The following is a 27727-nucleotide window of genomic DNA, read 5'->3' as shown; positions in this document are numbered from 1 at the left end:
TTTTTGATTGATAAAAAGAATACAGAACATGTATTCATCACAATAATATGGATCTAATCACTACTTATAAAAATCATAATATTTTTCATTGATGACAATTAAAGTCACTCCATGGTGTAAATATAAGAATTTGAATAACCATTATTCAACTGTAAAGAACTTCTAGTAGTTCATATATATAACAATATAAAAATGAATGACAAAGGAATTAGGGATATGATGATTGAAAAGCTTTGAGTGACAACTCATATTGCTTGGACAACAATGTTTCCTCTTGAGCATTATCAAATTACTTAAGCAATATATTTAAGGATAATGAAGAATTAATGTTAACTCTACCATACTCGAGTGACTAGTGATAATTTTGAACACCAAACAATAGATTGGAAAGAGTTAACAATGACTCCTTAAGTGTCACACCATCGCTTGTGTAACATGACTTGTTACTCAAACCACAAAATTTCAAAAATTTATTTTCAACACTTCTTCTCTTTACTAATGAGCCACGCGTTACTTGAGTGATGAGAATTTATGAAGAGAGAAAATTAATTTGTTATCTCTTTTATGCAAACATCAAGTCATAATATAAGCAAGGAACATTACTTCTTGAATGACCAAGTGGACATTTTTTTGATGATATTGCTCAATAACTAAAATAAACATTATTGTTTTAGCGTTGATTGAATAACAAGTTCAACACTGGAATGACATACAATAAATGAGGTATATTTTGTAAAACATATACAAAGCTAATTCAATTCTTTTAACCGTCATACTTAGTTTTATACATAAAATACAACTAGTTTAAATCTAAACAACATAGTCTTGGATTCGAATCATACACTAGTTTAGGATTCATTATCATATTCAACTATTTATCCACAATTTATTCTATGCATTCTACCTCATTTCAATTTTAAATGGATATTGTGTTTGAATTAAACACGCTAACTTTTCACATCGAATTAAGTTCACTCACATAGAAAATTCTTTTTATCTCTGTTATTTAGGTTTTTTACATTTGTTTTAGATTAAATGTAATTGAAAGAGACATAAATTTACATATATTAAAATCCCCTACTTAAATTTACATTTTTTTTTACTTAATAACATATGCAAATTTATGTTTGTTCCATTTATAACAAACATAAATTTATGTATGTTGCAGAGACATTAGACGTAAATTAATTTGAATATTTTTTTTCAAACTTACACTAAATTTATGTTTGTTATTACAATAACGTACGTAAATTTACATTTGCTAATATCTTGACAGACATAAATTTATCTTTATTAGCATAACAACAAATGTAAATTTGGGCGCTTTTTAAAAAGAAAATGATTTTTTTTGGCACGACACCGAAACTTGAAAAACAAAAATTTATCCAAAATAGAATATACTTTTCAAATGTAACATTTATAAACATATATTTCCATCGTCAAAATAAATATATATTCACTACAAGAATCGCGCTTATTACCGGCGGAACATTATTGAAGGATTTTCGGCCGTCGGTACAACTAAATTACCGAAGGCCTTGGAAAGCATTACCGAAGGTGTGTGTTGATTTAATTTAGCGAGGGTGTTTGACCGTCGATAAGTGGCCTGACTTAAGCATTTGGATGTATTGGAGGAGTTTGTCTCTAATTTCGTGACACTCAAATTCGTATTGGTGCCCCAATTAGAAATTTCCCTCTCGTCCTTTGCTTCCATTCTCGCCCTCTCCCTTCGCGTTTATCTCCCTCTCCCTTGGCGTTTATCCGTACTGGCGGTCGTTGGCATTGTGTGCCGATATCATTGACAGCAATACCTTAGTGGGTGGTTGGGGTTGTTTGTTTGGTTAGGGCTCTTCGAAACGTTGTCGTTGTTGGGGTTGGGGTGGTGGTTGGTGGTGTGCGATTCAGGCTGTTGCGGCAGTAGGGGTGCTGATTCGTGGTTGTTGGCGTGTGTAAGTCATTGCGGTGAAGCCAAGGTTGGTTGTTGCGTTGAGAGCTCGCAATCTTCCTTCGATCATTCTGGAGTGCGAGGTAAGGTCTTTGTTTTAGAACGCGTCCTCAATAAATTGTTTGCCCAGTTCATGCCTATATGTGTGGAATGTGTTTTGTGTTTCGCGTGGTTAAGCAGGTCTGATGTTCATTTATTGATGAATGGGCATGTGTCTAGAGTTAAATAAGAATGATTGTATGGAGTGAAGTAAGTTAAATTGAATCTAGTTAGGCTGTAAATGAACATGATAACGTAGTTACTAAATTATTCTGACTATGTCCTTCACTGTGTTAACTAATGAACATGTGTATTAGGTAAGGGAGGGGTTGGGTTCATGATAAATCAGGATTAACAGGGGTTTCATTAAATGAAATGGGGCTGTTTTGGGAAGTACGATAAAACTGAATGAAGTCTTATAATTGTTTCTTTACTGGTTGTCATAAACCAGTGGCTGCACTATCAACTAAACAATAAAAATGTTTCTCTTCATTTGAAACCTTCCCTTTCTCTAAATTTTTCATCTTCACCTTTGGTAGTGAATTCTGGTTTTGAATCCTATAATGCTGATGAGATAATTCTGCTGCCATCTGTATTTCAGCCAATAATTTAGAAGCAACTTCTGCTACTTTTTTTTGTTCATTTCTTTTGCCCTGTTTGAAGCTGCTTTGTCAGCTCATTCTCCACTGGTTTGTTTGCTGCTTCAGCCATCTCAGTCCTTTTCAAGACTTCCTGTGTTTCATTTTTCATATCCTCAATTTCCTCTTGGGTTTCCTCTAACCTTTTTAGAACTTAATTTTCACTCACCTTTGTAGCTTCCACCTCTGCTTTGGCAGCATCCAATTTCATATCTTCTAATTTATCAGACTCCTCAACCTTATGAACTAAGGACTTAAAATCCTCCCCTGATATGTTGAACAGCACTTGCCTCAACTGTTTTTGCTACCTCTACTTCTTTCAATGCTGCTTTGAGCTTTATTTGGGCATCTTCTAAAACAAGTTCAGTGACTGCAACTTCCATCTTCAATTGTGCAGCCTCATTCTTCCAGTCTTGTGTTTCTTCCCTTGCATTTTCAGTTTCAGTGAACAACTGGTTCAATTTCCAAATCATTTCCTCTTATGCACCTCTAGCTTTTGATTCTTCTACAAATGTTGCTATACTTTGAACTTAACCATTTCAACAAGATTTAAATATCAAAACAAACTTGTTTGAGCTGCTAATGGACACTAATTCAAAATGTCACTTTTGCAACATTCAATTATGTAGAAAATTAACAGAACCTCATCACCAATTCTGAGTTTTAGGAATTCAAATGACTGGTTAACAATAAAAAAGACTCAAAGAACTTTGAACTAACTGAACTAAGCTAGAAAAGGTGCAACTAAGTATGAAGAGAGCATAAATGAACTTATAAAGAAATTTAGCACTATGAAAAACTAATTATAAGACCAAAAGAAGCATGATTCAGATTTGAGAATTTAATTTCTTGGGAGAATTGAATGAGAATCTGCACATATCAAGTTTCTGAATAGTTTCTTCCAATCAATGTAAAAGTATTGCACAAAAAATGGTTATCTCTTAGTGTATAATGACAACACCCATATTAGCCTTAGTTTCCTAAATAGCTATTTTCTTATGTAAGCTAATTTTATAATTTTAAAGTTGATTCCTAGGCTTTTGACCTGCAATCAAAGTCTGTAACCACAAACAATTAGTGTGAAAGTGTTGTCTACTTAATTTTTGCCACAAAAATGACTCACAACTTGGTGGTTTAAGACACGAAATGTCACAGCAGTGACTGTAGGTCAAAACTAATCACTGCTGCAACTTGGATTAAAGTTTTCAAACTTGTTCACAGTATTAATTTGCTCAAATCCAAACTGTTATTCAAAAACACCTTGCCACTTCCCAATTTTGACTGAAAGTTGAGGGTTTAGTATACTATTATGCACTTAGATCATTATACCACTAATTGAACTTTGCTAGCAAGTTTTAAACATCATTTTAGACTTGCTCAAACTGTCAGACAACATAGAAATGGTAGCATTCGAAATCTGACTTTGTTATGGCCAAAAATGCAGAAAAATCACTCCATCACAAAAGCAAAACTGAGTTTATAATATTCAATGGACTAGGAAATAAGTTTTGGTATAAGAGGAACTTTCAGTAGTTCCCTTATTATTATGCTTTAATCCAGTGCCTAGTTATTATGGTGTTGTTGTGAAGTGTTTAAAGTATACATGTGTTGCTATAAGGTTCGTAATCCAAATGCTTGGTGGTCAGATTGTTCAGACCAGTGTTCCAGTTGCTGTAAGGACCATTTTCAGTTGCTTAGTTGCTAAGAACCAATGTCTTTTTGCTAATTGAGTTATTTCCAACGTGCCTTTAGTGTATTAGGACCTAAGTCAGCATTCGTTTGAATCTGTTCTGCTGTAAATTTTTCGTTTAATTTGAGTTCCAGTGCATGTGTAGCCATAGATGAATCATATAAGGCAATGACACAATGTCTAGCCTTGATTATATGTGCTAAATCAGTCCACACATGATTCTGTAATCACAAATCTACATCACATTTGCTTCTCTGGTTTGATCACGTGCAATCTGTTTTGTCTAGATTTCTTTGCATCTAAAGCTTTGAACAGGTTTATTTGGTGATGTTAAACATGTTCCAGGCAGTGCCAACCAGTATTAATCACTACAATGCAATAAGCATAGTTGAGTTCCTCAAAAATCTGGTTTCAAGTGTTGTCACAGTTTTCATTCAATCTTTTTCACCGTGATTGTTGTCTTTGATGTGTCTTAGGTGTTTAAAATTCTTCTAGCTGATATTCTACAGTTAGATCTAGTGTTAGGACATTCCTAGAGTCATTGTGTGTGCTTTCAAATTTTCATTTCCATGCTTTCAAAATCTGATGCAGTTTTGGTCCAATTTTCTTGAATTTTGGCAACTGCTACTGTCATACAAAGCTGCTGGCTATTTCTATGCATTATGAACAATTGAACAAGTATATTTTGTCATTTTCAACTTCTATGCACTGTTCAAATGGTTCTTGAGAAGCCTATATGCAGATTTCTTCTTTAAACCACCCTATTTTGTTGCATTTTTGGCTACAGCAGAGGTGATTTGATGACTCTGGTTGTTTCAATGCAGTTTAACCATTTTTGAAAGTGTATTTTGCCATTCCAAACTTGTGTGCACTGTGCATTTGGTCAAATTTGAGCTGATATGAAAAATCACTTCCTAAACCATTAATTTTACCTAAATTTGGAAGTGAACTAGTGAATTTCAGCTGCAGTATGATTCCTTACTGTTTCAGTGTTTAAACATTTTCCATTTGATGATACAAACTTCCTTGAAGTGTCATTTGACCATTAGCATCACTCAAACTCATTTTAGCCACTGCTGTTAATTTTTCCAGCCACTTTATAAGGTGCAGAGTTCATTTTATTTCTGTTTGCCATTGTTCTTCTTTGGTTTTTCATCTTTGGATTGGCAAAAGCTGGGTTTAAGTTTCCAAATGCATTTATATGCTTATCCAAGTGTATAGCAATCATAAAAAACACTTTAAACCCTGCAATCCAGATTTGAAAGATCCAAAACCAGAAAACACCAAAATCTGCTGTTCTTTGTGGCATTTTGTCAAACAGTTTGACATTTTCATCAAACACTTTCACTGCACTTTCATTTTCTTATTACTTGTTACACAAACATTTGGATATTAGAACATTTTTGACTTGATATGATTTCAATGTTAGTTAGATCTACTTCTAGACTTTGGATGTTAGAACATCCTTTTGTTACATTATTTTATATTTGCACCATAATTACATTATCTATACATTAATGGATGTTCGTTGGATTAATTAATGTTCAATGGATATTGATAATTGATTGCATCTTTGAGATGCACATTATGCATGTCTGTATGTGCTTGAAAACTGATATGCAGGTCTGTTTGTAATTGAAATTTGATATACAAGTCTGGGTTGCACAAGAAATACCATTTCTCTGAAACCTTCTCTGCAATTTACCGAAGGCTTTTGCCCTTCGGTAAATACCCTCGTATGGTCATTACCGAAGGCTTTCGCCCTTCGGAAATTACCGAAGGCTTTTGGCCCTCGGTAATTACCGAAGGGCAGAAGCCCTCGGTAAATTTAGCGACAAGAGATTTACCGAAGGATATTTGACCGTCGATAAGCCTTCGATAAACACCCTTTATCGACGGCTTATGGCAGTTTCCGAGGGCTTCTGGCCTTCGGTAACACCCAACTTTTTTGTAGTGATTGAATAAAAGAGGTAATCTAACATGAAACAAATCAAAACTTAATCTACATTTTGTAGGAGATAATTTGCATAGTCTCTTCTTATCACTAGTGCATAATTGGGATACTAACGCGGCTAATATGCCTCGGTTTATAAAAAACCGAAGCATATGAAAATGTTGTGGCACTTTAGCAATTTTAGCGAATTTATAGGTCTCGGTTCCAAGAGAACCGAGGCATAATAGCTCTATTACCTCGGTTAAATAACCACCCGAGGCATCTAACCCTTCAGATTTGACTTAATTCTAACCTTTCATATCACACCTTTTTTTGGAAACAGAGCTACTAACTCGGTTATCAGAAAAAACTGAAACACATAACGCTACAAAAAGCATAAAGTAAAACGTAGCCTCTGACACCTTTTTGGTCAGGGTGCTACTACCTCGGTGGCTTGGGGAACCGAGGCATATAATCTTAATTATTTTGAGTGCTGAAACCTTTAGGGTGCTACTGCCTTGCGTAAACACTTTCTTTGAGAAGAGTTTTCTTCTTTCTCTGCACTTTGCTCTCCACCACCACTACTCAGTCTCCACCACAACTCGCGCCTCCCTCGCTGCGTCTCTACCGCCACGTTCTTCACGCCTCCGTCCCCGTGGTCGCCCCTCCTCCGTTGCGCCCTGTCACCACTGCTCGCCTCCCTTGTTGCTCGCGTTACCCCTCTTCACTGCAGATTGGTTTATTTAAATGAAAGTTTCTGACTTTAGCAGTTGCGTGGTGGTGAGGCGCTGCCCGACGACATTTGGCGTGGTGAAGGTAGTGCCTTTGGGTTTCGGTGTTTTTGATGATGACGCTCCTACTGACCTCGGCGGTTGCCATGGAGATCTCACCCACCCACCAGCCGTCATTGTCAAAGATGTCGACTTACTGGCAGGGCGTAAAGGAGGAAGTGGCGATGAAACGCGGCGCGACGACTCCGAGTAGAGGAGATTGAGGAGGTGTGATTCTCTCCGGCAAGATTGGGCAGCGAGTCAGGAGCTGTGACGCTGATGGCAATACTCGCTGGCGACGTAGGTGGCAGGGTGTGAAGGAGGAAGCGGCGATGAAACGCGACGCGGCGGCTCTGAGTAGAGGAGATCGAGGAGCTGTGATTCTCTCCGGCGAGATTGGGTGGCGAGTCAGGAGCTGTGACGCTGATGGCAATACTCGCCGGCGACGTAGGTAAGGTAATAGGTTTGAGGGTTTTTTGGGTTTCTCTGTTCTACAGGTTTCGATTCACGTGCAATCCTCCTCTTCTTTTGTTCTACAGGTTTCTTTGTTCTACGGGAATATCAATCCTCCTCTAGCAGTGGTGCAGGTCTTGGGCTTGCAATTTGTAAAAGGTAGGGGGAAACATCGAATAGTATTTTGAATGTGCTGCAGTCTCTCAATTCTCAATATGCTAAATGGATTTTATTACAATAAGCATAAATAATGATTGTCTTTCGTCTATTAAGTCTGACTCCTCCACAAAATTGATTCAAATTTGTAAACCTCATGGGAGGTCACATATGGATTGAGAGCGAGGGCCTGGAAAAGGAAGCACAACTACATTTATTGTCTAAGTTGGGATCTGTGGCAATCCAGATCCGTCAGATCATCAAGCTACAAACAGAAGCCAAGCATATAGTGGAAGTGGTGGCCTCGCCAGATTTAAACCCTTCATCAAAGATGAAGATGACAGTGGTTTTTCTACTCGGCGCAATCAAAGAAGTTTCTAATATCCAAGACAACAAAATTGCATACCTTCCATTTGCGGTCTGGAAAAATGGATGTGCCATTTGGAACTAAAAAATAAAATAAAATAAAAACACTCTACTGCCTCGGTTGTCTGTGAACCGAGGCAGAATCCGAACCCTTATGCCTCGGTTCCGAACCGAGTCAAAAAGCCTACTCTTTTTATCTCGCCTGTATATGTCTCAATTGTGTAACCGGTGTCTATAAGCGAAAATAACTGATGTCATTTTCCTTGACTGCACTAGTGTATATGGGTCGTGTCTTCTTTTCATAAGGCTAAGGGATCCTCGAAGACATAAAATAATGATAGAATGTTATTATGTAATAGAGTTCCTCAAACCATACAATTCATGCATGAGTTATAAGTGTTTACCGTTGTCTAGTCTTTAATGACTTCTATCCTTATGATAGTTTTTATTCGGTGCATGACGTAGTACCCACATTTGAAGGAACTACTTTTCCTATTACACTAAAATAAAAGAAAGAAAAATTGATATCATACAACTTCTACACAATAATTAATTTAAGGGTTTAAAGGATATCTAACCTTAGGATATATATACTTTGAACTTTTCTTTGTATAGTCCTTTGTAATAATTGGTTTGTCCAATCCACAACTCTCGTTAAATTGAATACATGTTAGTCATAATTGTTATATACTAATTGGACTATATGAAAATTGTAGCATTACCCTTGTAGTAAGGTCTTTAGTTCGTTATTGGGTTTCTTATGAATAGAACAAAACCAAACAATCAAGCAATATTCAGGAATGAGGACTATTAATTGTCAATGAGACCTAAAATGAAGGAGAAATGGTTAATTCAGTAATAAGACTAACGTTTCAATATATGGAGTCAAGTAAACATGTCTTAGCAAGGTGATAATCCATGTTATATATTATTGGATTTAAGCCTTTGTGTTGTCAAATCTTTCAATTGTTTGGGGCTCAAAAAATCCATGCACTTGTAAGTAGCTTAGACCCACACTCATTACGTCCATTATCTTGCTAAGTATACTCGACCTGATATAACATTTTTTGTAAATTTGTTAGCAATATATAGTTCTTCACCTACAAGAAGACATTAGACTGAAGTAAAACATGTACTTCGTTATCTTAAGGGTATTGTGAATGTGAGTTTATTTTATCCAAATTATTCAAAATTAGGTCTTATAGGTTATGTAGATGCGAGTTATATATTAGATCCTCACAAACAAGATATTTGTCCACATGTGGTCGCACAACGATTTCATGGCAGTCTATGAAACAAATCATAACAACAACAATGTCAAATCATGCAAAAATTTCGCATTACATGAGGCAAGTCATGAATGTGTTTGTTTAAGATCTATAATTCAACATGCGCAACAAATTGTGGTCTATCCTCGGGAAAAATGAAATCAAGAACCATATATGAAGATAATAATGCAATATTGCTCAATTGAAAGACATATATAATAAATGGGACAAACAAAACATATTCTTCCAAAATGCATTTTCACTCATGACTTTCAAAGAAGTGATAATATAGAGATCCAAAAGATTCGTTTATGTAAAAATCTAGCAGATCTATTTACAAAGTCTTTGCCAATGAGAAATTTTGAACAATTGTTCACAAGATGAGACTCTATCATCTCAATGATGTGAGTTTACACGAGGGAGGAAAATAAAATATATGATGAACAACATTGTAGAAAAGAATAAAGAATGAGGTACTCTTTTTCTTTCACTATATTTTTATCCCAAAGGATATTTCCTAGTAAGCTTTTAACAGGAACATTCTCTTATCAATGGACATTTAAGAGGAAGTGTTATGAATTAATAGTTGTCCATTGCTTTTTCTACTGTTACTCTTATATTGATTACTCTTTATGAGATTTAATATTTGTAACCCTTGAATTATATATTTTGGATTGCATTTTGTATCTATATAAATAAGATTTTTTTTATCCTTTATTAATGAGACAAAAAATTAGTTCTTTATTGTATTCTCTTCTTCTTCTCTTCTAATCAGCTTTATACACAATAATTTTTTTATAGACTAAAAGAAATAATTGTTTCAAATTGAAGAAATATTCAAACACATGATAAGTTTAAAAGAATATAACAAAATTAAGTTTTTATTCTATCAATTCATAATAGAAATAAGTTTTGTTATATATTTAAGTTATATTTTGAATTAAATATTTTAATAATTTTAATAGCATAAATAAAATATTAAATAATTTAGTTGATATTATAACTTTTATTTATTTTAAATACCTATAATATGTTTTAAACTTAATAAACATTAAATGAGGCTAAAATGGAACAAATAAAACTAAAGTAAACACATTGTACAAAATAGTTAGTAACATGCTATTAGTATAGTTAGAATCGGATAGTTTAAGTAATCTTTTAATTTTGAATCTTGTAGTTTTCTTAACATAAAAGTTACTTATGAGTATAGTTAGTTTATTTGATTGAGTAAAACATAAATAAAGAAATAATACAGCGAGGGACGACTATTAGGACTTATGAATATGGTTAGTTTATTTAATAAAATAAAACATAAATAAAGAAATAATACAAAATAGTGAGGGTGATCAAGATTGAAAGTCAATAAGAGTAAGCTAAGATCGAAAGTTGAAACGGATGAGACTGGTCTTGAGTTGTATGTCGAGATGGTCTATTTCGAACATGAAGGATGAGACGAGCCTCCTAGAAACAAAATTCTAAACAAGTTGATCCAGATCGAAGATCGATATTACATGATCTCGACTAAACTTCAAAATGGACAAGGTCAAAACACATGTTAAAATTGGTCAGTCCAGTTATAAGGTTATAACAGTCAGTCTGGGTCAAAGATCAAAACATGTTTATTCGTACTGTAATAACAGGACCTCCCGGCATAGGACGAGCATCCAGCCATGTGGACGACCGCCCAAGTTGGAATGCCCGTCCAAAGGGACGAGCGTCCGCCCAAAGATGGTATTCAGGACGAGCGTCCGCCCAAGAGGGCGGGCCGTCCGCCCAAAGATGGTATTCAGGACGAACGTCCGCCCAAGAGGGCGGGCCGTCCGCCCAAAGATGGTATTCAGGACGAGCGTCCGCCCAAGAGGGCGGGCCGTCCGCCCAAAGATGGTATTCAGGACGAGCGTCCGCCCAAGAGGGCGGGCCGTCCGCCCAAAGATGGTATTCAGGACAAACGTCCGCCCAAGAGGGCGGGCCGTCCGCCCAAAGATGGTATTCAGGACGAGCGTCCGCCCAAGAGGGCGGGCCGTCCGCCCAAAGATGGTATTCAGGACGAACGTCCGCCCAAGAGGGCGGGCCGTCCGCCCAAAGATGGTATTCAGGACGAACGTCCGCCCAAGAGGGCGGGCCGTCCGCCCAAAGATGGTATTCAGGACGAACGTCCGCCCAAGAGGGCGGGCCGTCCGCCCAAAGATGGTATTCAGGACGAGCGGCCAGCCATTTGAGAAGCGGACGACCGCCCAAGGAATTGATGTCCGCCCAATATAGGACGTTCGCCCAAACATGGGTCGACCGCCCAAGGAATTGATGTCCGCCCTGGGACGTCCGCCCAAGGGTTGGACGACCGCCCAAGGAATTGATGTCCGCCCAGAGTGGAACATCCGCCCAATATGGAACGTCCGCCCAAGGACTGGGTCCGACGATGAGGAGCGTCCGCCCACTGTGGAGCATCTGCCTGACACGGGACGTCCGTCCGCCCGAGAAGTGGACGACCGCCCAAAGAAGTAGGACGTTCGCCCAAACATGGGACGACCGCCCATGGAATTGAAGTCCGCCCAAGAGCTGGACGCCCACCCAAGGTAACATCCCTGACCGACCATCATTCCCAACCGGCGCACTTTGCTGATTACACGGTTAAATACTACTAACGACAACATTAAAGTCCTTAACGAAGATTAAGGTATTATTGGGCCGTTCATGGGCCCCCAAAAGGTAAAAGCCCATTACAATTCACTATAAATAAAGGTCTCAGGTATGAACTCTGAACTAACTTGAATAACGATAGATACACGCATCACAATCGCTCTGTCATATTACTGACTTGAGCGTCGGAGTGCCTTTAGCAGGTACCCGGCCCCTCCCCAACTGGGAGGGTGGAGCAACGCCAAGGAGAGGGAGGACGCCCGCCCTGCTTGGAGCTGAAAGCAAAGGATCATCCGCCAGGAGGAGAGGACGCCACCCGCCCTGCTTGGTGCAGAGAGCGTGCGTCTGGATTGGAGGACGTCCGCCCGGTTTGGAGCATAGAGCAATCGTCCATCTTGATGCCGCCCGCCAGCGAAACTTGCCTCGATTCTTGACTACTCATCCGCCCGTCTTCTCAACCGCCCGGCAGTACGTCTTCGTCATTCGCCCGGCTCGTCTTCGAGTGTCCGTTCACCCGCCATCGGTCGTCCGCCCGCACTCACCATAGGTCGTCCGCCCGCCCTCAGCATCCTTCGTCCGACCGTCCGCCTTCAACAGTGAACTCGAGCGTCCGGTCCATGCATATTCACTGCCCGTCCGTCCATCCTCGGCAGTAGACTCGTATGTTTTGACAGGGTCCGTCCGGATCCGGCCGAAACATTTGGCGCCCACCGTGGGGCCGTGTAACTTCGGTTACCCAAAGGTGACCACGAGAAATGAGCACGGACCACCCCATCACCAGTACTTCATAGCCGCACGACATATGTCCTCAGCCATTCGGCCTCAGTAAGATATCAACGTACGCTCGACATCAACATACGCTCGACATCAACATACGCTCGGCATCAGCGTACACTCGGATTCATTTGTTGCTAGCCGTTCGGCCTCAAACATCTTTTCGGCCGTCCGGTCTCATATGTCGTCTCGGCCGCTCGGCCTCATAATTTTCTCTTCCACTCGGCTAAGCTTGATCTCGGCCGCTCGGCCTCAACACATAATTGGCCGCTCGGCCTCAGAGTATTATCGGCCGCTCGGCCTCAACACGTAATTGGCCGCTCGGCCTCAGAGTATTATCCGCCATTCGGCCTCAGAGTTTTATTGGCCGCTCGGCCTCAACACATAATGGGCAGCTCGGCCTCAGAGTATTATCCGCCATTCGGCCTCAGAGTTTTATTGGCCATTCGGCCTCAGCATCATATTGGCCGCTCGGCCTCAACACATAATTGGCCGCTCGGCCTCAACACATAATTGGCCGCTCGGCCTCAGAGTATTATCGGCCGCTCGGCCTCAACACGTAATTGGCCGCTCGGCCTCAGAGTTTTATTGGCCATTCGGCCTCAGCATCATATTGGCCGCTCGGCCTCAACACATAATTGGCCGCTCGGCCTCAGAGTATTATCCGCCATTCGGCCTCAGAGTATTATCCGCCATTCGGCCTCAGAGTTTTATTGGCCATTCGGCCTCAGCATCATATTGGCCGCTCGGCCTCAACACATAATTGGCCGCTCGGCCTCAGAGTATTATCCGCCGCTCGGTCTCAATATATCTTTGGCCGTTCGGCCTCAATTATTCTCGGCCTTCCGGCCCCAATAGATTATTAGCCGCTCGGCCTGAATTCTCGGCCAAAGCATATTTTCGACCTTACAAGGTACGAACACACCCTTTAAGTTAGAAATACGATCATGTTTCCCTTATACTGCAGGTGACCAACCAAGCCGGACTTAAGCAATCGTCCAATCCGGACATAAGCACGTCCGCCCGGATTCACTGAGCGTTCGTCCAATCCGGACCTGAGCGCTCGCCCAAACGGATTCAAAAAGCGCTCGTCCAAATATGGACTCAAGCGCTCGTCCATCCAGCTTCAAAGAACGCTCGACCATTCGGCCTCCACCCTTGGCCGTCCGGCTTCGACAAATTAATGGCCGCTCGCCCTCAACATATTATCGACCCGCTCGGCCTCAGCTTATTATCGACCGGCCGGCCTTCATATTTAAGGACGATCGGCCTCAACATGATCTCGGCCATCCGGCCTCCAGATATCCTCGGCCGTTCGGTCTCAGCATTGTCTCAACCGTTCGGCCTCATCCTGATTTCGGCCATTCGGCCTCCACATGATTAATAACGTTCGGCCTCAGCACAGTCTCGGCCGTCCGGCCTCAACTTCTTCTCGGCCACTAGGCCATAGCATATGTTCGGCCTTACAAGGTACGAACACATCTTTCGTTAAACTTGAAATTCGCTGTTCACTTTAAGGTGCAGGTAACCGGCAACGATGACAACAAAGCGAAGGACCGTCCGTCCCAGTAAGACCAAGCTGGTGAAAAAGAGTGTTCCAACGAGAACAACTCTCAGCATTGGCCGGGCATGAAAGCGAAGGACCGTCCGTCCCAGTAAGACCAAGCTGGTGAAAAAGAGTGTTCCAACGAGAACAACTCTCAACATTGGCCGGGCATGAAAGCGAAGGACCGTCCGTCCCAGTAAGACCAAGCTGGTGAAAAAGAGTGTTCCAACGAGAACAACTCTCAGCATTGGCCGGGCATGAAAGCGAAGGACCGTCCGTCCCAGTAAGATCAAGCTGGTGAAAAAGAGGGTTCCAACGAGAACAACTCTCAGCTTGGCCGGGCAAGAAAGCAAAGAGCCGGCCGTCCATAACTTAGCCAAATCTGGCATTCAGCAAAGAGCCGGCCGTCCATAACTTAGCCAAATCTGGCATTCAGCAAAGAGCCGGCCGTCCATAACTTAGCCAAATCTGGCATTCAGCAAAGAGCCGGCCGTCCATAACTTAGCCAAATCTGGCATTCAGCAAAGAGCCGGCCGTCCATAACTTAGCCAAATCTGGCATTCAGCAAAGAGCCGGCCGTCCATAACTTAGCCAAATCTGGCATTCAGCAAAGAGCCGGCCGTCCATAACTTAGCCAAATCTGGCATTCAGCAAAGAGCCGGCCGTCCATAACTTAGCCAAATCTGGCATTCAGCAAAGAGCCGGCCGTCCATAACTTAGCCAAATCTGGCATTCAGCAAAGAGCCGGTCGTCCATAACTTAGCCAAATCTGGCATTCAGCAGAGAGCCGGCCTTCCATAACTTAGCCAAATCTGGCATTCAGCAGAGAGCCGGCCTTCCATAACTTAGCCGAATCTGGCATGCAGCAGTCAACCGTCATGCCATTTGTCCTCCAAGGTACGCCAAGTCGACCTCCACGAGGACCCCGCAATTCGGGGGCCATCCAGAAAATCCCTTCGCACAATAACATTATGCTCGGGCTTGGGGGGCTTATGTAATAACAGGACCTCCCGGCATAGGACGAGCATCCAGCCATGTGGACGACCGCCCAAGTTGGAATGCCCGTCCAAAGGGACGAGCGTCCGCCCAAAGATGGTATTCAGGACGAGCGTCCGCCCAAGAGGGCGGGCCGTCCGCCCAAAGATGGTATTCAGGACGAACGTCCGCCCAAGAGGGCGGGCCGTCCGCCCAAAGATGGTATTCAGGACGAGCGTCCGCCCAAGAGGGCGGGCCGTCCGCCCAAAGATGGTATTCAGGACGAGCGTCCGCCCAAGAGGGCGGGCCGTCCGCCCAAAGATGGTATTCAGGACGAACGTCCGCCCAAGAGGGCGGGCCGTCCGCCCAAAGATGGTATTCAGGACGAGCGTCCGCCCAAGAGGGCGGGCCGTCCGCCCAAAGATGGTATTCAGGACGAACGTCCGCCCAAGAGGGCGGGCCGTCCGCCCAAAGATGGTATTCAGGACGAACGTCCGCCCAAGAGGGCGGGCCGTCCGCCCAAAGATGGTATTCAGGACGAACGTCCGCCCAAGAGGGCGGGCCGTCCGCCCAAAGATGGTATTCAGGACGAGCGGCCAGCCATTTGAGAAGCGGACGACCGCCCAAAGAAGTAGGACGTTCGCCCGAACATGGGACGACCGCCCAAGGAATTGATGTCCGCCCAATATAGGACGTTCGCCCAAACATGGGTCGACCGCCCAAGGAATTGATGTCCGCCCTGGGACGTCCGCCCAAGGGTTGGACGACCGCCCAAGGAATTGATGTCCGCCCAGAGTGGAACATCCGCCCAATATGGAACGTCCGCCCAAGGACTGGGTCCGACGATGAGGAGCGTCCGCCCACTATGGAGCATCTGCCTGACACGGGACGTCCGTCCGCCCGAGAAGTGGACGACCGCCCAAAGAAGTAGGACGTTCGCCCAAACATGGGACGACCGCCCATGGAATTGAAGTCCGCCCAAGAGCTGGACGCCCACCCAGGGTAACATCCCTGACCGACCATCATTCCCAACCGGCGCACTTTGCTGATTACACGGTTAAATACTACTAACGACAACATTAAAGTCCTTAACGAAGATTAAGGTATTATTGGGCCGTTCATGGGCCCCCAAAAGGTAAAAGCCCATTACAATTCACTATAAATAAAGGTCTCAGGTATGAACTCTGAACTAACTTGAATAACGATAGATACACGCATCACAATCGCTCTGTCATATTACTGACTTGAGCGTCGGAGTGCCTTTAGGAGGTACCCGGCCCCTCCCCAACTGGGAGGGTGGAGCAACGCCAAGGAGAGGGAGGACGCCCGCCCTGCTTGGAGCTGAAAGCAAAGGATCATCCGCCAGGAGGAGAGGACGCCACCCGCCCTGCTTGGTGCAGAGAGCGTGCGTCTGGATTGGAGGACGTCCGCCCGATTTGGAGCATAGAGCAATCGTCCATCTTGATGCCGCCCGCCAGCGAAACTTGCCTCGATTCTTGACTACTCATCCGCCCGTCTTCTCAACCGCCCGGCAGTACGTCTTCGTCATTCGCCCGGCTCGTCTTCGAGTGTCCGTTCACCCGCCATCGGTCGTCCGCCCGCACTCACCATAGGTCGTCCGCCCGCCCTCAGCATCCGTCGTCCGACCGTCCGCCTTCAACAGTGAACTCGAGCGTCCGGTCCATGCATATTCACTGCCCGTCCGTCCGTCCTCGGCAGTAGACTCGTATGTTTTGACAGGGTCCGTCCGGATCCGGCCGAAACACGTACAAAAGGTAAAAATGAGTTGGTCTAAATTGAAAGTCTAATAAAAATTTTGATAAATTAATATTTTTTCTGTTTAAAAAGAAACACATGGATTGGCTCGGCTCACATAATTTTTGTAAGCATTTTAACCGTGTAAAATTTTTCAATAGGAGACTTTATGATCTCTGAGTTTTTGTAGCCCTAGTCCAAGGCCGAATGCTATGGGGACCAAATTAATATATACAGTGATAGTGGATTGTAACAAAGAAAGAGGATGTGATTTGTTTACACCGGAAAATTGTAAGCTCACACACATATACCATGCAATCCATGTCATCATCCCATAGTCAATGCCACGTCATAATAGTAGCCACTACCACCATGACAATTATGAACACAACCACTACCATAACTATTTCTTCTAATATGATAGTTTTCTTTTCTGAAGTGTTTTTTATGTTGTTATTTTCAACCTAGAAACCAGATTATTTATTTGTCTTTTTCTTTTATCAATACGGGCTTAGAAAGACGTTCCTTTTAAAAAGCGGGTTTAACCAACTGCGCGGTTGGACCGATCTGTTTATCCATCTTAGAGTGTTTCATTCTACACCTCCAACATCTCATCCTGCATTTCCAAAAACTTTATTTTTAACCTTATGACATATGTACTTTCAACTTTTCTAAAAAAATTATTTTTTAATAAATATATTTTTATTTTCTTCTCTCTTATTAAAAGCACTTTAATAAATACTTTTTTATTTTTTTCTCTTTCTTATTAAAATTACTCTACACCACCTTAATAATAATCTAATTTAATTTAAAATTTAAATATTATTTAATATAATTTTATATTTTAATAATTATTAAAATATGATTTACATTATAATAATAGTTATATTAAAAAAATAAAATAAAATAATTAAAATAATAATAATAAAAAAAAATGTAATAATAATAATATAAAATTTGATTTGATATATTAATATATATTAAAGTATATTAAAATATTAAAATAAATTAAACAGTTATTAAATTTTAAATAGAAATTTTTTTTAAATATGTTAACAATTTTTCTTATTTAAAATTTAATAAATATTTAATTTAATTGAAAATTATAATATTATTTATTATATTTTTATATTTTAATAATTATTAAAATATAAAATTATATTAAATAATATTTAAATTTTAAATTAAATTAGATTATGATGGTGCAGAGGGACTTTAATAAGAAAGAGAAAAAAATAAAAAGGTATTTATTAAAGTGTCTTTAATAAGATTGAAAAAAATAAAAATATATTTATTAAAAAATAAAAGTTTTAGAAAAGTTGGAGGTACAGATTAAAAATAGAATTTTTAGAGATGATTAAAAATGGAATTTTTGGAGATACAAAATGATAAGTTGGAGGTGTAGGATGAAACACTCTCCATCTTAATAGGAAGTAAGAAGAGGGAAATGTAAGGCATTATGGTGTTTCTAAAACTAAAAAGAAAAATGAGAATTGTAAATTAAAGGAGGGTGAGAATATAAATCACAAAATAATGCCTTTTGTTCCAGGCCCATCTACAACTGTAAAAGGAAAAACACTGGAGGACTTTGGATGAAGGGAGACCCAAAATCTGGATTCACCATATTACAGTTCGGACAACTTCTTCCTACACCTCCATACATTTCTTTCTGTACCCTTATTATAAAAGATTCAGATTTTATCCTTTTCTGGATTGTGCAATTTAGAGATAAAAAATAATTTTTGAATTATGCAATTTGGAAGTCCTTTTTTTCTTAAAAAGACTTCTATATTATGCTATCCAGAAGTCAAGATGATTTTTGGATTGTACAATTCTCCCACTTCTAAAAGTTACTTTTAGCTTCCAAATTGTGCAATGCAGAAACTATCTTTTGAAAAGAAAAAAAGAAACTTTTTAATTGTGAAACTTAAAAAGACAAAAATAACTTTCGAATTATTCAATTTATAAAAAAATTTACTTATATAATTGTAAAGTCATTTCTACATTCAATCCAAAATTAATAAAGTAGAAAATTTTTATATGACAGATGGAGGTGCAGGAAAAAGTTGCCTATAAGTATTTAAATGGGTGTTGAGTTCGATATTCTAGTTTTTATTCCTACACCACACCACTATCATTGTAACTTTTATCACCGTTGCTGGGAAGGAACGTGTAATGGAAAAAACACATTTTGAAAAGCTCTTTTCCAAATGCATTTTATTAATTAGAAAAAAACACTTCTACACTGCGTAATAGAAGATTTTCATAACTGGTAATCTAAATGTCAAAATGCCGGAGGCGCAGTTAAAAATATAGAAAGGGTAGATTTACAAGGTTTGATAAATTAGCTCGATGGTTTTATTGTTGGATACAAAGTCCTACGTCAAATAAAATAAGAGATGAACATGAATTTATATACACATAAGATACCTTCTTTGGTAAGAGGCTTTTTAAAATGATACCAAAAGGAAATTCGTGAGGACTTAACTCAAAGTGAACAATATTTTATCAGTGTGAAGATCTATGTGTTCAAATTAAAAAAAAGTTTGTTTTCTAAATATATGATTGTCCTTATATATATAATTACCAGTGTGGAGATTTAAGTGTTCAAATTAAAAAAAAAAAGTTTGTTTTTTAAATATATGATTGTCCCTTTTATATATATATATATATATATATATATATATATATATATATATATATATATATATATATATATATATATATATATATGATTTTATACATTTGAATATTTTATTATTAAAAGTTAAATTATAAATAAAATTTTATTAAAATGAGTTTCATTTTATAGAATTTTTATTTTTCTAAAACTTTATATAGGGTATAAGGAGTGGTAGAGCGATCATTATCTACAACTATTCCATTCCAATCAACGAAGGTTGGTCAGAACAAATTGTTTTATTTACGTTGGGCTAGCACATAAGTCACTAGGCCGCGATAAGACAAGCTCCCGAGTTATTTATGATGGGCCATAGTTTAGCTAGTATTTATATTATGGTTGGGTTAATAATCCAGCAGGTAATAAAATAATATCATAATGATTAAAGAATATTAATTAAGGATATCTGATTAAAGATATTGATAAACTGTTTACGAGTAACTGACCAAGTCTAAAGGTAAGTTTATTTTTATTTTATTGGATCTGTGTTAAGTGTGGAATAACTTATAAATACAAGGTTAAGTCTAAAAGGCAAGTACGCTTGACAAAATTTCAAAGACTGGATTAGAACAATTCATTGAAGAGGAAAAGCAAGCGGAGTAGAGGATTCAAGCATTGAAAGACAGGAAAGCTACATCAGAAAGGTACGTCTCTCAGTCCTACACATATCCATACAAAAACATTTTGGCGTCCACCGTGGGGCGAGGGAGAAGTAGAAGAAACCCAATGGTGACCACGAGAAACATGAAGGAGCAACAAAGCACCAAAGAGCTGATCAGAGATATGCAAGTACAAATGCAAGCACAGTTGTTGGAGATGCAACAGAAGCACGAGGAGGAAATCACGGCACTAAGGGCGGAACATGCTCATGCTGAGCAACCCGCTCAACATACGACGTCAACAACCCAACAGGTTCGCAACCGCGATAGTGACCATGAGGCAAGTCGAAATCAACAATCGTCCCACCACACCAATTAGAATGGCCAGGAAAGAAGGGAAGCAAATAGCAGAATAACACATAACCCAACGCCTTTGCGAACCGTTCGACCTATGATGGACAAATTTGTAAGCACCAAAATATGATGTCACAAACTTGTTTCACAATCGGCAAGTATGACCGAATCGTTCAAGTAATAAACTTGGTAAGACCAAGTATCGTTCTTCCCAAAGGACTCACGGCCTAGTTTAGTTGTGTGGTTTGTTGATTAGCTAAGACTTAAGGACGAAATAATTGGATTATATTATGCAAGACGAAAAATAAACATGTATGCATGAAGTTTGATCAATGGCAAAGACAAAAGATAAACACTTTCAATGAATTATATGAATGAATATGTTGTTGGGGGTCAATTTCATCTCATCCACTCTCATACATTTTAGGAATTCCACATTCAAATCATCATTGTTAATGCCACTCTCTAAAGTACCATTCTAGATGGCTTCTCCCTAATCAAATAGTTCATACAATTCCTAGCATTCCTAATGATTAGTTCATAAGTGCAGGAGCTTAACGACAACCAATATAATATTGTCAGTATAATATTGGGAGAAATTCCCCGGATCTAGACTTCCCCGTACGTGTCCGTATCGACAAAACCAATAATCATGCAATAGAATGAGTTAAACAATGCAAGCATTAAGCAAAGAGGAAAAACCCTAACTAATGATGAAAGAAAGCATATATCTTAGATTAAGATGCAAGCATAAATTCCATATATGAGAGCTTCAAGAGATTACATTGATTCCCCAACAAACATACAAGGTTTAGTTCACCATATTCATGGTGAACCTAGATGAACAATGAAAGAATGAAAGAATAAACCCTAGAAAGGTGAAGAGGTAGCCTGAGCATCCAAGATCCTCCTTCAAAGGGGTGGAAGAGAGAGTGTTTGCCTCGTTTCTGCCAAAGATGTTTAACCCTAGGACGTGCAAGCCCTTATATACTAATCTAGAGTTACAAAAGATTACAAAAGCCCAAGCCCAAAAAGTGCCGCTCAGCGGTGGTTGCGCGTCTTCTTTCTTCCCCTCAGCGGCCATTTTGCCCCTCAGCGGTTCCAACGTGACTCCTTGAGTGCCGCTCAGCGGTAAATTACCGCTGAGCGGTGCCTTCGTCTTCTCTTTTTGCACTCTTTCTTGTCTTTTCTAATGTCACTTCTCTCCTTCTTCACTCTTTTCACTAAATTCACCTTAAAACCTGCACAAAAACACTCAAATCAAGCATAAACCTGTCCAGCTCTCTTATTTCTGAAAATATAGATAAAAGCATTGATTTCAAGCTAGTTTCTAAGTCTAAAGGTTGCTTTTAGTATCAATTTTAAGCATGAAAATAACAGTTTTTCAACTGTTATCACAACCCCAAACTTAGAACTTTGCTTGTCCTCAAGCAAACAAAATGTAACTCCATCTCCAACCAATTCATATGATGGTTCACTCATTCAAAATCCTTTTCTCAAGATAAGTAACAACTTCACTCAAACTTAAGACTAAGAGTTCAATCAAGATGTGCACATGCTTTAGTGTTCACAAAGTCATTTAAATTCCAACAAATGCTATTTTTCATGAATGATCAATCAATCAAGCATGGATGTTCATGTGCTCATGGAATATTTCCTCACCAGGTAAAGTGTTTCACTCACACACGAGTGTATAAGAGGTATAGTGTTTCGCTCATTCACTCCACTATCACAATGTCACATGAATCAACTTTGCCTTTCATTTTACCACAATCAAAACAATCACAAGCATGCATCATCAAAAGGACTTTTCACTGGCTTATAATGTGGCTGGGCTAACAAGAAAATTGGTTTTTCTGGATCACAAAATCCTTGAGTCAAGAGAATCATAACAACACAATCATCTTATTCATTCCCAACTTGCCTTTTACAATTGCAATTGCATTGAGCTTTACTTCTTTTTCTTTTCTTTTCTTTTTCTTTGCATATTCTTACTTTTTAGCTCTTAGCTCAATGCTTTTTATGTTTTCCCAACAACCCCAAACTTGAACATTTAACAATACCACACAAGATCTTCTACTTAACTCAAGGTAAAGATTTTCAATCAAAGGTTTCAAGTGTATGTTCAAGGCTAAGGGTTCAAAGGATAGAACACAAAGTGTTCTCTTTTAGTGGGCTAATTTTATGTATTTGGCCAATAAAAAGGGTTTCAACAACACGGCCTTGATCATATGATGCAAAACAAGCAATTGATTCAATCATAGAAAACCTGGGCAAAATCATTCATGCTTTCAAAGTAATAGCATTCAACAATAACAACTCTGGAGCTCAAAACCTCACATATAAGCTCATTCACATTTGACATACACATCCTGCTTAATCTCACAATCACAATCATGATATCATGCATTTGTTCACAAAGCTTGTGAATCACCTGTATAAGCATTTAATGTGCACATCATCTCAACATCAATCAATCAATAAGCATCATCAAGCAGTACTTATCAAACAATCACAGTTAATAGCAAACCATCACACAAACCAGGTTTTCAAGAGAGTACATCAAACCCTAATCTAAAACCGAAAACAAATAAGTTCAGAAAACTTAAACCGCAAAAGCATAATCATATGATAGCATTCATCAGTAAATGCTATCTCAGCTCCTCATCAGTCTGAGCTGTCCTCTGTATCTTCCTCTTCCTCCTCATCTTCATCTTCATCAAATGCATCTTCCTCCTCAGCTTCATCTTCTTCCATATCTCTTGCTGAAGCTTCAGCTGCTCCAGCTCCTCCTCCATGTACTGGTTCTTCTGGCCAAGCTACGACATTATGGAATTCATCCATAGTCCACCTGTGGGCTGGAGGATTATCATACATCCCCACTATCATCTCAGCAGTGGCCACCTGCCCTCTGTGAATGGACTGCAACTGAGCACCTATAAGAGACATATACATGTCCCTCATCTGGAATGGTTCTGCTTCATGTGTATCAGCAGATGTTTGGCTCTGTGCTGGCCCTCTCTCTCTACGAGCACGGCGTGGTGGAACTGGCTGAGCCGCCTCCTCACTTCCACAGTACTGTCTGTAATAGGCCTCATCTATAGCTTTTCTTGGCCTCTCAAATGGTGGAACAGAAGTGTCCACCCCAGCTTGCTTGCAAAGGTGAGTGATCAAAGAAGGATGTCCTAGTGGTGCTTTGTTGTTTGAGGTGTTGGCACATACACTGATCTCATCAGCTATCACCTGCCCAATATTGAAATTCAAGTTTCTGATAGCACAGTAGATGAATAGTGCCCTGCTGAGAGTAATATCTGACACATGTGAACATGGCTGGATATTGGCATGAGAAAATGCCATCCAATACTTTGCAAGAGGAGTCAAATCTGTCCTCCTTATGTTAACCACCGCGCCAGATCTATTCCTTTGGAAGTGTCCTCCAGGTATACACAGTACTCTCTCAACATCCTCAAAGTCAGCACCTTCCTCCATGCTAAGAGCAAACTGACATTGCTCACCAGCCCACACAGTATCCAGGAAGTTGTTGATAGAATCAGGATCAAACCTGATAGCATGGCCTCTGACATAGCCCAAATAATTCTCAGCTGGATGACCACCAATCTTCTTTGCATTGGTGTAGAATTCCTTGACCACAGCTATGTTGGCAGGTGCTGGATAAGTGGCTAGCTTTCCCCAATCATTCCCTAACACTTGCTCTCCAAATTGAGGAGCAAAGTTAGGTATCATTCCAACCTTTCTCTCCATTAGAAGTCTCCTGTCCTGAACCACCCTAAAGTGCTTCTCATGTTTCCTAGAGAGGAACCTGCTAGAGTGGGGTTGCTCTGGTTCCTTTTCTTTCCTCTTAGTTGCCATGGTTTTCAATCTCTTTCCTGAAGAGGATGCCATTCCTGCATTCAAAACACAAACCAAAACCACAGAACATGATGTTAATCATTAGTAAAACACAGAACACAACTTCTTTCGAAGCTAAACCACCGCTGAGGGCCAGAATTTCCCCTCAGCGCCACCAGTAACACACGCAAAACCAGAAAAAACCAAATCTGGCAGAGTGCCGCTCAGCGGTAAATGCCGCTCAGCGGTGACCTGCAGATTTTTGCAAATCTCATTTAAAAACTGTCCTAACTCCACCCAAATGCAATTTTCAGTTTTCCAGTTCATAATCAAGCAGTTTAATCGGTTCAAATATCAAGTATATCATCAAATCATGCATAGAAATCAAAATCCCTAAATATTCATGCTTTGACAATCACATTCAAATTCAAGAACCCTAGAATGAACAAAATGCATTTTACTTACTTGGGTGGAGATGCTAAATGATATGAGGATGCTTCCAAACTAGAATGCTCTCTTCCAACCCCAAACTTTGATGGCACACTAGTGTAAAAGTGAGTGGAAGAGAAATTTTTCTAAGAGGGAAGAGTAAAAAGATGTGTGAAACCTAAGAGAAGATATGTGGAAGTGTTTGTGCAGAGAAGGGCTTGAAAGAATGTAAAAACGCGCAGCTTAGGGTTTAAAAATACCCCAATGGGCTCGGGTTCCGCTAAGGGGAACTTAAGCCCCTCTGCGATAGTACCGCTCAGCGGTAATTGCCGCTCAGCGGCACTTTCGTGATGTGCCCTTCTCCTTCTTTTCTTGACCTACGTGCCTTCCTAACATACCCCTCATAGATTCCCTGCAATTCTATGTTAAAAATGCTTATGCAAATCCTAACTAAAAATAAACAAACAAAAACAATCAATCAACTGGGTTGCCTCCCAGGTAGCGCTTGTTTAACGTCACGAGCCTGACCCGAAATCCACCAACACCCATCAGTAGGTGTTTCAAACTTACCAGCACCCATTAGTAGGTGCAAAATTTCTTACCAACACCCATCAGTAGGTGTTATAAACCTAGTATCCTTCAGTAGATACTTAACCACCTAGCATCCTTCAGTAGATGCTATCTCCAACAAAATAATTACAAAATAAAGTCCACAACTTAAAAATTACAAAACCAAAATAAAATCAAAAGTCTGTCAATCACTGGGTTGCCTCCCAGCAAGCGCTCTTTTAACGTCACTAGCTTGACCCAAGCTCAAGTTCCTTCTTCTTTTTCTTCTTTCTACTGAACTTCTTCAGAAATTTGATCAAACCAGGAACCTGTTGCAGTGTCTCAATCATAGGAACTTTAATCTCCAATTTCTTGAAGATTTCCATAAAGCACTTGAACTTCTTTTCCTTCCTATGATTCTTCTTTAGATGAGGATGTGATTTTTCATATGATTTCTTCTTCTTTCCTCTCATCTTCTTTTTCTTCCTTTTTTTCTCCCTCAATTTTCTCTTTTTCTTTTCTTTTATTTTTTTCTTCCCTTTTCTTTTTCTTTTCAACTTCTTTATTTTCACACAAATCTTCTTTCTCTCTTCTCTCTCAACCACTTCTTTCTCTTTTTCTTCATCTTTATTTTTCTCACTCAACTCTTCTTTCTCTTTTCTCTCTATCTTTTCCGCATCTCCCTCTATTCTTTTCTCATCAAGAATCTTGTCACTTTCAGTGACATTGGTTTGCCCTTCCTCCTTAAGGTTAACTTCAGTATTAACCTCATCATCCAATCTCTGACTAATGTAACGAAAGTGCATCTCCATCCTTTTACATGATTCTTCAATGCTTTTCTGAGTAGAGTCGGAACTTTTCAAAAATCGTTGAAGGGTGTCCTCCAAACTTTCTGATAGAGAGGATTTTTGCTGCCATTGTTGTTGTGGTTGGTTCTCAAATTGTCCGGCAGCTTGCCAAAATTGGCTTTGATCCATGCTTGAGTGAGGTTCCCACCATTGGTTGAGATTACTTTGGTAGAATTGAGTGCCCATATAGTTAAATTCTTGACCAAATTGCATTCTGTAGACATTAGGCACAAAACTCTAGGAAATATTTGTTAGCACAAAAAGATATAGAAGAAGATATATATTCAGAAGATAAAAAGATTTAGAAGATAGAATAAAATAAGATAGAATAAAATAAAACCTAATCTAAAAAATAAAATCTAACCTAATCTAAAAGATAGAATAAAATCTAATCTAAAAAATAAAATCTAACCTAATCTAAAAGATAAAATAAAAAACAGAAAAATAAAATAAAATAAAATAAAATAAAATAAAAACAGAAAAAAATAAAAACAGAAATTCAAAAATAAAGTCAAAGATAATCAATAATCACACAAATTAACCAGTTAAACCACGAGTCCCCGGCAACGGCGCCAAAAACTTGATGGACAAATTTGTAAGCACCAAAATATGATGTCACAAACTTGTTTCACAATCGGCAAGTATGACCGAATCGTTCAAGTAATAAACTTGGTAAGACCAAGTATCGTTCTTCCCAAAGGACTCACGGCCTAGTTTAGTTGTGTGGTTTGTTGATTAGCTAAGACTTAAGGACGAAATAATTGGATTATATTATGCAAGACGAAAAATAAACATGTATGCATGAAGTTTGATCAATGGCAAAGACAAAAGATAAACACTTTCAATGAATTATATGAATGAATATGTTGTTGGGGGTCAATTTCATCTCATCCACTCTCATACATTTTAGGAATTCCACATTCAAATCATCATTGTTAATGCCACTCTCTAAAGTACCATTCTAGATGGCTTCTCCCTAATCAAATAGTTCATACAATTCCTAGCATTCCTAATGATTAGTTCATAAGTGCAGGAGCTTAACGACAACCAATATAATATTGTCAGTATAATATTGGGAGAAATTCCCCGGATCTAGACTTCCCCGTACGTGTCCGTATCGACAAAACCAATAATCATGCAATAGAATGAGTTAAACAATGCAAGCATTAAGCAAAGAGGAAAAACCCTAACTAATGATGAAAGAAAGCATATATCTTAGATTAAGATGCAAGCATAAATTCCATATATGAGAGCTTCAAGAGATTACATTGATTCCCCAACAAACATACAAGGTTTAGTTCACCATATTCATGGTGAACCTAGATGAACAATGAAAGAATGAAAGAATAAACCCTAGAAAGGTGAAGAGGTAGCCTGAGCATCCAAGATCCTCCTTCAAAGGGGTGGAAGAGAGAGTGTTTGCCTCGTTTCTGCCAAAGATGTTTAACCCTAGGACGTGCAAGCCCTTATATAC

At 39.5% G+C, this 27727-nt stretch overlaps 3 protein-coding genes and 1 pseudogene across 4 annotated transcripts in view; 3 read left to right on the top strand and 1 right to left on the bottom strand.

Moving 5' to 3' along the window:
• Positions 1-1491: 1491 nt before the first annotated feature.
• The window catches only part of LOC128197372 (protein WUSCHEL-like), a 38205-nt gene continuing 11969 nt past the window's right edge, over positions 1492-27727 (top strand). For both annotated transcript variants that reach the window (XM_052878981.1, XM_052878978.1), the window contains exon 1: positions 1492-2028. The gene's annotated coding sequence lies outside the window, so the exon portion shown is untranslated. The remainder of the gene's footprint in view (positions 2029-27727) is intronic.
• LOC128195216 (uncharacterized) lies at positions 1984-5377 on the bottom strand (annotated as a pseudogene).
• Positions 10953-11477, top strand: LOC128195215 (uncharacterized). The gene has a single exon (XM_052872316.1). The coding sequence runs from the start codon at positions 10953-10955 to the stop codon at positions 11475-11477; it is 525 nt and encodes a 174-aa protein (XP_052728276.1).
• LOC128195213 (uncharacterized) lies at positions 15274-15798 on the top strand. The gene has a single exon (XM_052872313.1). The coding sequence runs from the start codon at positions 15274-15276 to the stop codon at positions 15796-15798; it is 525 nt and encodes a 174-aa protein (XP_052728273.1).

Source organism: Vigna angularis, chromosome 1 (genome assembly GCF_016808095.1).
Source record: "Vigna angularis cultivar LongXiaoDou No.4 chromosome 1, ASM1680809v1, whole genome shotgun sequence".
In the NCBI taxonomy this organism is placed as follows: domain Eukaryota; kingdom Viridiplantae; phylum Streptophyta; class Magnoliopsida; order Fabales; family Fabaceae; genus Vigna; species Vigna angularis.
This window is presented reverse-complemented; position numbering and strand designations above follow the sequence as displayed.